Source organism: Tarenaya hassleriana, unplaced genomic scaffold, assembly GCF_000463585.1.
Source record: "Tarenaya hassleriana unplaced genomic scaffold, ASM46358v1 Cleome4, whole genome shotgun sequence".
Classification (NCBI taxonomy): domain Eukaryota; kingdom Viridiplantae; phylum Streptophyta; class Magnoliopsida; order Brassicales; family Cleomaceae; genus Tarenaya; species Tarenaya hassleriana.
The window spans coordinates 5,945,639-5,959,317 of record NW_010966881.1 but is presented as its reverse complement, the minus strand read 5'-3'; the positions used below and the strand labels follow the sequence as shown (position 1 = coordinate 5,959,317).

The 13,679-nt window shown below is 36.6% G+C and overlaps 2 protein-coding genes and 1 long non-coding RNA gene across 3 annotated transcripts in view; all 3 read left to right on the top strand.

Annotated features, from left to right (window-relative positions):
- The first annotated feature begins 4,833 nt into the window (after positions 1-4,833).
- On the top strand, positions 4,834-6,574 carry LOC104824324 (taxadien-5-alpha-ol O-acetyltransferase-like). Its single transcript, XM_010556371.2, has one exon. It carries the CDS (start codon positions 5,075-5,077, stop codon positions 6,386-6,388), a length of 1,314 nt encoding a protein of 437 aa, XP_010554673.1. The 5' UTR covers positions 4,834-5,074; the 3' UTR covers positions 6,389-6,574.
- Positions 6,575-10,769: 4,195 nt separating this feature from the next.
- LOC104824325 (ethylene-responsive transcription factor ABI4) lies at positions 10,770-12,378 on the top strand. The gene has a single exon (XM_010556372.1). It carries the CDS (start codon positions 10,906-10,908, stop codon positions 11,977-11,979), a length of 1,074 nt encoding a protein of 357 aa, XP_010554674.1. The 5' UTR covers positions 10,770-10,905; the 3' UTR covers positions 11,980-12,378.
- Positions 12,379-13,557: 1,179 nt separating this feature from the next.
- LOC104824326 overlaps positions 13,558-13,679 on the top strand; it is a 601-nt gene continuing 479 nt past the window's right edge. The window contains exon 1 of the long non-coding RNA XR_773427.2: positions 13,558-13,669. This is a non-coding gene — a long non-coding RNA (uncharacterized LOC104824326). The remainder of the gene's footprint in view (positions 13,670-13,679) is intronic.

The window sequence follows — 13,679 nt, the reverse complement described above, 5'->3', positions numbered from 1 at the left end:
TGAAGGAAAAGCAAATAACAAAGAGGTGTAAAAAAAATATATGAAGATAATGCTTATATCACATCATCAATAAAAATAAAAATAACAATAATAACGGGTGTTTAATTAAAAGATGCACATCTGTTTTAATTATTATAAATTAAAATTATTTCTATGCTTATCCTATTTACTAATATATTGAGACACGCGCGAAGAAAATATTAACCATGCAAAAATTCCATATATTGCCGACCATGTGTCGATCCATTGAAAGCTTTGGTCAGAAACAGACAAATTCCATCTTTCATCTTGAATATCAAAACTGTACAGATGCCCTTTGTATCAAATAATGAAGCGTACTAATTAAATTAAGAGGCCCGTGACATGCTTTTAGATTTCGACGCCCGAATCTTTCATGTATGTATGTACACATGCATACGTACACTGTTGATATATACGTATTGCACGACAACACATGCCTAGTGCCTACACACAGACATATATGCATTATGCGTATATGTATGTACACACATTTTTGTGTAAATATATATATATGGTTGTGTGTGTATATATATATATATATATATATAATTAAAGCTCTATGTGTGATTTTCAAGCGAGAAGTTGGGAACATGCGTAGGTTGCATTTCCAGTCTTTGTCTTTATTACTATTCTCACCCTCGTTTGTTTTTCACTGCTTTGATGACCTCGAAGGAATCTTCACGTCCCGTGATTTCACATGTGACTATATGTGCAAAGTTGTTACACTTATTACGTTTTTTCTAACAACAACAAAAAATCACGTCCAAGTGATATATTTCTTTCTTTCTAGCATTTTTCTTCTGTTTCCTAAGAAAAACCTACAAACAATGTTAATTATCATTGTTGGTCCATCTCTTTTCAACATCTGTAATATATATATAATTAAATAAGGGAGAAATTTAAAAGGAAAAAAAGAAAGAAAGAAAGATGATTTCAAGAACATAGGATGGCCTACCCCTTTTGTTTGGAAATTTCGTGTTGATAGATCGCACATGACGTAAATTACTCCCCGACAATGATATTTGTCTTTATCTTTATATTTCCTCGCATTGGATCTTCTCTCCCACACATACAAATGTGCCTTCCTTCCTAGTATTGACCAATCCACATTTCATCCCAAATCTATATTCGCACTCATTATTGTGACATATATATATATATATATATATGTATGTATAATTAAGCATGGCTATAAATTTTGTAAGATATCTACCGAACCCGTTTTTTGGTAGACATAAGATCCTAACAAAGAAAAGTATATTTCATATGCATTTTTTTTTTTCAAATGAAATTAATGGAAGAAGATAACGTTAGAGGAGACAACCAAAAAGGAAAAGGAATATATATATATATATATGGCCGAGTCTAGTGACCACCAAATCTTGTGAGGCCCCAATATTTGCATAGAGTGAACCGAAATCACAAAGATAATTCCTTTTTTGGGCGACATGTATACGTATGGCATTGTGGCACGTACCTATCGGATATAGTGTTGGAATAAAGGCATATATATGTTTTGATGCCTCTCTATCTTCTTAAATCATCATATCCTCACTCACCTCTCCTCCAAATTTTCAATCCCACTTCGCACGCCTACTACTATTTCCTAATTTCTTTCAAATAAATTAAATGATTTTATATATATAGATTTGATCCATGATATATATACACACACACACGCTATTGATTTACATGAAATGGGGCAAATGTTGGAGATGACATATGTGCATGGCCTTAATTAAGCTGATTAATTTTATGTTAGGATAAAGAAGGCCATCAACTTGGCATCTATGAAACTCTCAATAAAATCATAGTTTATGATACATATATATATTATGAATTTGTATGTTCTAATCAACTATTCCATAAGTACATACACATTAAAGACATATATTATACAGATGCAAAATAATGGAATTTATGGAATTTATTCATAAGTTATCTTTGCTTATATTATACAATTCGGTCGACCAATTGAATTAAGAAAGTTTTGAGAATTTAACACACCGGTTTTTTATTTATATAATTAAATAAAGTATGAATTTCATTGGTTATAGATTAAATGCGAAGCAATTATACCAACCTATTATGTCCGGTGTTGGGTCCATGGATAGGCCCCGACAAAGCACGAGTCTTCCTTCCACACTTGTCACACTTCTTCCACCCATTCCATTTTGCCCTAATTTTTCAAAACCAACCATCAAGATTTCCATATTTTTACATATATTTCAATTAAACTCATAATTTATTTCTGGATTGACAAATAAAACTTGTCCTTATATATATAGTACAATCTTTTAGGACAACATGATCATTTCCACGATATTTGGTCTTACAATCGTACGAAAATGGTTTCCCCTCTTTGATTCCATTTTCATCATACACAACAACAATTCTATACCTTTATAGGTAATTATGATTATATACATTCACGTTCCACGATAACTTTTGGTGTGTGTGTGTGTGTATTGGAAATTTTTATTCTTCCTATAAAGCATGAGTATTTAGAAGTTAATTAAACTTCATACATGATCCAATATTTTAAGATAATGTCAAATTTTGTGATAATATCAAATAGAAAAAAAAATAATAAATCGAGTTTTTACATTTTGGGTCCTAACAATTATACCACCATTGTTGTGAATTGTTCAAGCCTTCAAGGTTTAAGAGATCTCACAATTTCATATCAATTTAAATGACAATTCATAAATACTAGTTTACGGTTCAATTTATATTTTGCACAATGATCTATTATATGATATTCGCTACATATAATTTCTACATCATGTTTTAAGTGGATCAAAAATTAATCCTTCTATATCACCCCCAAATATTATGGTGTAAACATTTTCATCAAATTTTCATTGCAATTAATATCGCATAAATCTACTTTATGATCTAGGGTAATACCACTCGTTCTATTGAATATATTCCATCATGGAATTATATTTCTTCATGTTAAATTACAAAATTCCACATTAAAAAGTTCCTCAAACCCCCCAATGTGTATAGAAAACATAATTTACAGTGCTAATCAAAACGAAGGAGAAAGCGATTACAAGAATGTCGTTGCCGCCGGGGAACTGAAAGGTGAAGCCTTTGGGCAATCCTCTCTTGCTATCATCGAACAAGTTGGTGGGTGCCTCTGGAAGACCCGGTTTCTTCCTCGCTTTCTTGTCACTCTCCTTCATTGCATCCAACAATTTGCTTCCCATTTCGGGCTTCTTGGGTTTTGCAGATGTTTCCGTGTATCGGCCAAGTACACGAGCTGCCCTCAGTCTCTCCCTAGAGAGAGAGAGAGAGAGAGAGAGAAGTTATAGTACAAAACCATTCACATGTCGTGCAACTATGAAACAAGTGTAGTAACTTGCACAAACACACTTTAGTGTGTCCCTTCCATTACATCCATCTTCTCAAGAAAAGCAGCATCTTCTCCTTTTTTTCAAAAAAAAAAAATAATACAAAATCTTTCCATATCTTCCAAATTTCTTTTCAGAAAAAGAATATCGGATCAATCCCACCTATTTTGTACAAAAACAAAAGTACCTTTCTTAACTAATCAATTTGTTCATTTTTTTTATATAATAAAAATAAAACGTAATAGATTTATAAAAAAAAAATCAAATATAAAAATCTGAAAATAAGTATAAAAAGAAAAAAAAAATACCGCTTAAAGTTAATATTTTAAATGATCTCTCTTTTATTAAAAAAAAAAATCACTGGTGTATAACTAGTATCGCATTGGACTGAGTCGACTCGATGATTGCCCACAGAATGTGAACGCTGAAAGATACAAAAGGTCCGATGTTTTTACTATTTTTATCACCATTATAAAATTATTTTGTTTACTTTAAATCAGGTAAAATATCCAGCTTTCATAAGAAAACAAAATCCTACCACGTTTTATTATATGAAATTCAAATATTTCTGGGTCCATACGAAAATTGACCACACAGCAAATCTATATATATATATAAAACAAAGTTCCTCTGATTTTGATTTATATAACCATTATTTGTAGAATAATTTGAACATTCAAATCTCAATGTATCCAAACTGTCGTCCGTCAGACGTCAGTTACATGTATGTGTATATATAAGTAAACATTTATGATTAGTATAATTCCGAATTATTCTTCTTCTTTTGTATTTATCGACTTTTAAAAAAGATATTTGGTTCAAAATTTTATTGAAATCCAACTTAATTGTGGCAATACATATATTCTATTACTAAGTAAATATATATTTTTTAAAATCTCTTGGTTCTATAAAGCTATGCCACGAGAATCTTGGCACCAAATCTTTCACTGTTAAAGACACATGCAAGACTTCCCCATTCCAATGACAACAAAGCGCATCACATTTTTTTTTATAGACCACCCACCAATCTCATTAATCTACTTTCCTATATCAAGAATAATGATAAACTAGTTATTGAGTTTATGATAAATATTTTATCATATATCATGCAAATTTATAATTGTATCACATTTTTGCAAATTGTACGTGTGTATGTCTCTAAATGTATGCATGCATGTTGCATGTTGTATGCATATATGCATGTATGTATGAGACATTTGATTTGATTTCAAGTCGGAGGGCATGTTAAGTGTTGCTTTTGCTGAAAATTGCAATTTCTCTTTGCTCGACCACTAAACATTAATTTGCATGAGTCAGTAGAGGGCATGCTTCATATATCTACATTGCATGAAATGGGTCTCGTCACTTTTTTCAAGAACAAATTAGACGTCAAGTAGGTAGATAAAAGGATCAAAAGCCCCAAATCAGCAAGGGCACGTTTAAACGGAAATTACATACAAACAGATAACGCATACACGTATATATACATACATGCACCATACACAGCAATGGCAGGAAAAAACATTTTAAGGAAAAAAAAGAAAGGAAAGACAAATTAATCTTACTTGTCTGGTCTTTCTGTGCATGAATATACACGCACACATATATACAAACGCATACAATCCACAGCCCCACGTCTCTCTCTCTCTCTCTCTTCTTCTTCAGCTTCTCGGAAAAAAATCAGAGCACAAAGCATGGGATCCTCTGTTCACGTGAAGGACGCCACGGTTGTAACTCCTTCAGACCCGACACCTTCCTCTGTTCTGTCTCTTTCCGCCTTAGATTCTCAGCTCTTCCTTCGATTCACCATCGAGTACCTTTTCGTCTACCGTCCCCGACCCGGTTCTGACCCGGTTTCTCTCACGGGTCGGGTCAAATCCGCTCTCTCTCGCTCCCTCGTTCCTTACTTTCCCTTCGCCGGCCGAGTCCGAGAGAGATCTGACGGGTCGGGTCTCGAAGTTCTTTGCCGTGGCCAAGGTGCTCTGTTCCTCGAAGCTGTCTCCGACAACCTCACGTGCCACGACTTCCAGAGAGCCCCAAGGCACGTGACCAGCTGGAGGAAGCTCCTCTCCCTCAACGTCGGCGATGTCCTCGCGGGGGGCCCACCCCTCGTCGTCCAGCTGACGTGGCTCCGAGACGGCGGCGCTGCATTGGCCTTCGGTATCAACCACTGCGTCTCCGACGGTATCGGAAGCTCCGAGTTTCTCAACTTGTTCGCCGAGCTATCCAGAAACTGGCCGTGTCACACCGAGATGAAGCGGAAACACGTGTGGGATCGCCACCTGCTCGACCCGTCCCCGTGGAAACCGCCTCCGCCGGGTTGTGACTCACTGAGTCATCCCGAGTTCAACCGAGCCCCGGATTTGTGTGGGTTTCTTAACCGCTTTTCCGCCGAGCGACTCGCCCCTACTTGCGTCGTTTTCGCGAGACAGCAACTCGTTGAGCTGAAGAAACTCGCTAGTCGACTCAGTGAGCTGAAACCCACGTCATTTGAGGTGCTCTCGGCGCATGTATGGCGGAGCTGGGCGAGATCACTGAACCTTCCCTCGAAACAGACCCTGAAGCTTCTCTTCAGCATCAACGTAAGGGACCGAGTCAAACCGAATCTACCCAACGGGTTCTACGGTAACGCGTTCGTTGTCGGATGCGCGCAAACCACCGTTAAAGATTTGACGGAGAAGGGGTTAGGTCACGCGACGATGCTCGTGAAACGCGCCAAGGAACGAGTCGACGACGAGTACGTAAAATCGGTGGTCGAAGCGGTGAGCAAGGCGAGAGCGAGTCCTGACTCGGTGGGGGTCCTGATACTGTCGCAGTGGTCAAGGCTTGGTTTAGAGCGGCTCGATTTCAGTTTGGGTAAACCGGTTCACGTTGGATCGGTATGTTGTGACCGGTACTGTTTGCTGCTTCCGGTTCCCGACCAAAACGACGCCGTTAAAGTTATGGTCGCCGTTCCGTCAAGCGCCGTTAACGCGTACGATAATCTTATGACAAGTCCTGACAGTTAAAGAGCTAATTAATTTTCTTAAAAATCTTGAACCGCCTGATGCGTTGACTCGATTAGATTGACCTTTGACTTTATTTACTTCCTTTTATTTCATTTCCTAAAACATTGCAATTTTCATTATTCACCTTCGACCTCCAGTGAACGGTAGGTAATCATGATATAATGATTTTTTTATCCAAATCAATGGTAGATGTATTGTTCAAAACCTGCATATATATATATATATATATATATATATACATATTAAAAGTTAAAAATCATTAAAAATAAATGACTGGACCGAATAATTTGACTGTTAAATATTAGTCCACAAAACATTATTAATATCTAACTTTTTATATTTCATTGTTTTAATATATTATTCGAAGTTACCTTCAGGTTAGCAAGTGATTTACAGAACGATTTACGATATGACAAGATTGGACCTACACGTTTTTTTTTCCTTTTTTTTGTACAAATCTACAAATTATAAATGGAATATAGAGCTCATTCGAGAATATAAAAAATTGTATCACAATTTATATGTCGTTATATTTTATTTAATTTGATTTTTTTTGGGTAAAAGTATGTAATTTGATTTTTTATTCTAATATTACATCCTTTATTAAAAAATATATCATAGATATACATTCGTAAAATATAGTTCTATGATCTCCATTTTTTTAAAACAAAAACCAACTAATGTGCTTGTATAAAATTGAAACCCGCACATAATGTTGCTTGGAAATATCAATATTGTAAAATGTCGGTCCAATAATCAACTCACGATTGCCATGGAAATCGCCATCCGAAACCCACCAAGCATATAAAATAATTTCACAAACTTATTGTAAGAGAACCCGGCATGAACGGCCCATTATAATACCATAAAAAGACTTCGAATCCAAACGGGTTTCTCTGTGGCTTGATATCCAGTAGAGGGCGAGCCCGAAACTATATATATATATAAACGCATACAATCCACAGCCCCACGTCTCTCACCAGCATTAGGATAATCTCGTATCTGGTACCTGTATGTACCTTTAAAAATTTTGCTTAAATTTGTTCGATTCACGATCATTTTAGTATTGTTGTTTTTTTTTTGTTTCCCATTTGGTATCGTTTTTTCGATTCCATGTGTGTCTAATCCTGATTTCATTCTCCTTTTATTTTCGTAGGAGTGCTGTTGGCTTTCACAGGAATATATATATATATATATATATATATATATACAATTATCCATACAGGCGCACTCACTCACACTTGAACGTATATATATGTGTATCTAGTTACACACGCATATAGATATGATTCCTCAGAGACAGGAGGAGGATTTTGTCGCAAAGCCACCGGGAGATGCGGAGAATCTTTATGCCGATGAGAATATTGTTGAACACAATTGTTAGATATATATACACATAGCTCTTTTCAAATTATAACTCCACTATTTTCTTGGTTATGCCGATGTGTGTATATATATATATATATATATATATGTGTGTGTGTGTGTGTGCGCGTGTGGAATATTATTCCTAGCTTCATGATTCTCGTACATGTGCAGCCCACCGTTTTTGGGTACATGAACATTTATCTTCTAGTTCAATAATATTAGTTATCCAAAAAACCATGCAGTACAGTTGGCATGCAACCACAGAAAAATCATAATCTAAGATAAATCATTATTGATTCGGATAATATATCTATGGCCAATTATCAATTTTTATCAGAAAATACAAACACAAAACATGGGGAGAATTATTTCCATTTGTCATTTGCGAAATGCCTTTTTCACAATTTCGGTAGGCAAAAACCAAACAAAGAACGTTAATTTGTGAGTGAAGAAGATGGATATATGTATATATACGCATATATCCATATCGATTTGATAATTAACGAAAGTCCAAAATAATTAACGTCATAACTTACCAAATCCTCTTTTACAACTTAAAGATACGAAACACACACACACACACACATATATATATATATAGAGAGAGAGAGAGAGATACAAAACACATGCACACATATGATATGAGGTAGGTGTATGATTATGATATAAATGTGGATAAAACGCAATAAGTTATGGCGCAACTAGTTGGTGTCTGAGGATGCACAAAAGAGGGTGAGAGTTACGAGGCAATGGTTGGCGCCCCCCCTTCTCTTAAAGTTTTTGTTCTTTGTGGACGATGTCCTTCGTGGACAACTCACCCCCCCTCATGCAAAATTCCCCAAAAAAAAAAATTCCTATTTTTTATATTCCTGTCAGATGATTAATTGATTTCCCTTCATGTGGATTCAGTTTTTTTTTTTTTAACACCCATTGTAAATATTGATTGCGAATGATCAGTGTGTGAACAAATTAAAGATGGGAAAATGGAATTCTATATGTTCACATGCATATATCTTCTTACTCACACAACATTTCCAATGTCCTTTAACAAAAAAGCCATTTCCAATGTAAACTATTAAAACGGAATGCAAAATGTCTATCTTCTTCTGAATTTGAATCTCAAATTTGGAAACATAACTAATTCTCAATCCTGAAATTAGTTTAAATTTTGATTTAGGATATCCGATTACCCCAAAAATATTTCTAAGGTGATTATTTGTGATTAGGTTACCGGTTTGTGCGATGTTTTTATTAGACAGAAAAATCATATAACCTTTGAAACATTAACATAAGCAGTTTTTTTAAAAAAATCACAATTAAGGACAGTGTTTTGTCTTGGGGACCAAATCTAGGTATTTTCCGAAAATGGAAACTTGGGACAAAAAAAAATGTTTTGATATAAATAAATAAATAAATGTTTACAAATTCCAAAACCCTTCCGCACTCTTCCTCTGGTCGACCTTCCTCCAGTGGTTGCAGCCTGCAAATTAGTTTATTATAGTTTTCCAGTAAAAGGAGGTCATATATTATTGGATATATATATATATATATGCTTCTAGATATTTCTTACCCACAAAGTAGATTTTATTTCGATAATACATTACAAGTGTGTCGGACCGACATATGTGATTGTACGTATCCTTGACTATATATATATGTGTTGGCTATCATGGATACTGCTGATATTGGTTATGAACGAACTCGTGATATCCTGCCGTTTATGTGCATGACATGACACAATAACTGACAAACCATATATAGGTTCGTATTCGTGTATATATACGAGGCTAGTCTAAATATAAACTTTCACAAAATGTCTAGATATAGAAATGTTTATTTTCGTGTATCTACCTTTACTCGTGAGTTTTGTTTTTTCTTAAATATAAGTAAATTTTTTCGAATGTGAATTTATAATAATGGATATTACATGTGAGCTTCTCATAGTATCTCAATGATATCGATTGATTCTAAAACTGAATCTAACTTTTGTATGATATACTTTGGTTAGTATTAGCTGCCTGCAGTCTTATTGAGGATTATATTATTTGCACAATTATAATCAATTAATCTAATTCTTATAAAATACAATGTAAAATTTTAAAATTAAATGAAATTAAAACAATATTGTAAAGTTTCCTATTTTTTCTTATACATATAGTATCATGCAAAATTGATAACCAAATACTCTATCGATGGTATATATAGATTCAGATTGATACACTGAAAACTTTATAGTTGGATTTTTTTTTCCTCTAAAATTGTAGGCATTTTCGCTTCTTGCTCCAGTATACCCGTAAAAATAAAGAGAAAATATGAGAAAGAGAGAAAAAAAAATGTGCATCCAAGAGACAGAATTTAAAATGATGGATTAATAATTTACAGAAAAATATATAATATACATAAAAGAAATCAACACTGGGATTTAGAGGGTCAACGGTCAACGCCATCCACTGCGATCAGCGATCCAGAGAGGGAGTTTTCATTCTCCTGGTGGTCACAAGAGCGGCCAATGTCTTATGGCTCGAGCGAGCGATCTGTAACACATCCACCGTTTGGTATTTGGCTCCATTATCAATACTCAATAATATACTATTTATATAAGTTCTAACCTTATACTTTCTTATACAGCGTTATATTATGTTTTTTCGTGACTATATTTTGTACAATTCCAATCATATATTCCTGGCAAAAAAAAAAAACATGAAGAAAGGTAGCACGCTGGGAAGTCATATATATAAACAGATCAGTAATTCTTTAAAAGTTTGTCAGTATATATATATATATATATATATATTCCATGAATCAATTTAAAATATTAGATGGTGAAATAATGAACGAATGATATACAAGTTAGACAAACTTTAATCGCCAAGGATATGTATATGAAGTCTAACCAAATTCCACTAGGAACTATTACATGCATCAGATATTAATTACATATAATAGAAATGTAATAAATAATTGATTGGACGAGTAAAAATAAAAGAGAGAGGGAGTAAAAATGGAGAGGGAAGAGTGGAGTGTATAAAAGAGAGAAAAAGCACCGCCCTGATCGACCATTCACAAAGGCCACATCCAAACTTAGGGCAGTGAACTTCGCTTCTTGATTCGCTCTTGTATTTTTTTTCTTTCCCTTCTCTCTCTCTCTAATGGAACCTTTGCCTTCCCAACACGATGATAATAACCCAGACTGCAAGGAAACCCTAACGTCCCAGACCCAAAACGCCGATAGCGGTAGCACAGCCAGCGACTCCACCGCCAGCGCCAGCGCCAACGCGCAACGCAAACGCAAGGGCAAAGGTGGCCCCGACAACGCCAAGTTCCGGTACCGCGGCGTCCGGCAACGCAGCTGGGGCAAGTGGGTGGCCGAGATCCGAGAGCCACGTAAACGGACACGTAAGTGGCTCGGCACCTTCTCCACCGCCGAGGACGCAGCTCGAGCGTACGATCGAGCCGCTCTATTCCTCTACGGCTCACGCGCCCAGCTCAACCTCACCCCTTCCTCTCCCTCCGCCGCCACGTCATCTTCCTCCGCAACCACGTCGTCATCATCCTCCTCCGCCACGTCATCGACGCAAACCCTAAGGCCTCTCCTCCCTCGCCCCGCCGGATTCTCCGGTCCCGTCTCTGCTGGAGGGTTTGGTCCGTACGGTTTCCATTACCAGAATATTCTCCTTGGTGGGTCCGCTTTGTTGTGCCCTAATGACGCAGCATCGATGTTGTCGCAAGGTTTGGTTTTTCCTCATCAACAACTGCTACAACAACAGCAACAGAACCAGTTTCTCCAAGTTGGTTTACAATATCATCATCTTCAGCAACAACAACAGTATCAGAATTTTCACTTCGGAGATTGTGTCGGATCCTCCGGCGGGCACACGGCGTCGTTTCAGCTCCCAAACGGCGTTAACTTACCGTTAGGACATGCGCAAGGTGGTGGTTCTTGTGTTGAGAATAACAGTAGCAATAATCATAACAATTCGGTGGGGGATGGGAATTCTCTCGCTGGATCGGTGGGTTCGTCCCTGCCGATATCGGCGGTGGCTCAGCCATCGCATGCGGTGGACCCGGTGACTTCGGGTATAGATCCGGGTTTTATAGGCGTACCGGGTTCTCCGGCGGTTTGGCCGTTTGCCGGCGAAGATGAGTACCCTCCGAGCAGTATTTGGGACTATATGGATGCAAGTCTTGATGGGTTTCTAAATATTCCGTCAGAATTTCATTGACTGTTGCATCGTCGATATTACTACATATACGCGTGGTGAGCCGGAAATTTCAGGGCAGGCCTCCGGAGTTTGTCGGGGACATGACATCAAGATTGTTCTTTTGGAGGGGCTTGCATGCGGATTTCAGGATATTCTTTATAGGGCAAAATAGAGTTTCTCCTGTTTTTATTTTCAGGGATTGCATGAAGAGAAGATTAATATGATGCCAATAAAATACCTCCCTTTGATAAACGGTGAGCGGGTTTCTTGGAAATTATTGGTTTAGGAGCTTATTAGAGGTTAAAAGCTCGATTGGTTAAAGGTCATAGATTCATATATCTCATAAAACTCGCTGCATGTTTTATGTGTATTTGAGTATGGTATAGTTTTCAATTTCATACACGAAGAAAGGTTATAGAAAGGGATATTTGATTCATATAATATATAGTTGCATCTCTTCTTAAACGTGTTTATACTGTGATACATGTTATCGTTAATGTATTTGCCTAACCGATGGACTGTGAGTTTTGATCGGTATCGGTATTTGGAAACAAACTAAACTATAGACCCAACAGTTGGTGGCCTAGTGGCGGAGAGGTGACAAAGTCATCCTTAAGGTCGTGGGTTCGATTCCACTGGTGGGTAGGGATGTAATTTCTGGACTAAAATGGTTCATATACAAAGGCTGGTTCCGAGTCTAGGGTGGATGTAGTTGGGTCGAAGGCCCGAGGAACCATCCTGGTTATAAAAAAAAAAAAAAACTAAACTATAGACATAACTATTGGTCATGATGCTCCATATTCCTTGAGGCTCGGCATTGACCACAGTAACGCACACGATTCTCCATATACGCACAACCCCTTTGCATTGCACGTTATTTTGAGTGCTATCTAATTTAAATATGGTGCCAAAACAAAACCTTTTAACATCTCATCTATTAGATTTTTTATTGGATAATCCAGAATTTCACTTTTCTTACGGTCCATTTACGGTCCATTTACATCTTCTAGAAGATTGCGTAAACATAGATGAATACTCCTTCCCAAATGAATCTATGATTTCTCGCTAGTGAATCAATTCATGGGGTGTATCATTGAAGGGCTCGGTATATAAAGCGATTCTAGTGTGTTATAGGTCGAAGTGCAGGGCCACCGGAGCAACGAGAAATTACAATATCCAAAGGGGAAATATCATACAAATATATACATATATGTATGTGTGTATATATATGTATATGTGCGTGTTATGTGTATATATGTTTATGTTTTTTATTCAGCCCGTCGACAGTGTTAATTTAACATAATCCGTTAGTATAATATCACATTAGATTTTTGATGATATAATCCGTTAGATTTTAACGTTGTTATCATTCGTACAGGAAATTAGCAATGTTTTTTCAAACGTATTACAAATTCTACAGATGAACAGTCACTGTGTTGTATCTTGTAATTAATGCAAAACAGAAAAGGAACATAATGGGCCCATTGTCTAAACCTACAGACGGATGGGCCTAACAATAAAGCCCAAATATTTGTCGGCCTAATGCCCTTCCCCTAGGGTTTCAGAGATATGTGTGTGTGCCCCCTGTGCGGTTATAAAGCCTGTTTTTCCTTAGCTTTAACCTTTTGGTAGTTTCATCGTCAAATCGCCGATTAGGGTTTCTTCAAACAAATCGTAACACCGTCGTCCTGTCTCCGCCATGAGAGCCAAGGTATGCTATC

What these genes read in the sequence shown, in the direction of transcription:
- LOC104824324 (XM_010556371.2), top strand. Translation starts at nt 5,075, where the DNA reads ATGGGATCCTCTGTTCACGTGAAGGACGCCACGGTTGTAACTCCTTCA.
- LOC104824325 (XM_010556372.1), top strand. Translation starts at nt 10,906, where the DNA reads ATGGAACCTTTGCCTTCCCAACACGATGATAATAACCCAGACTGCAAG.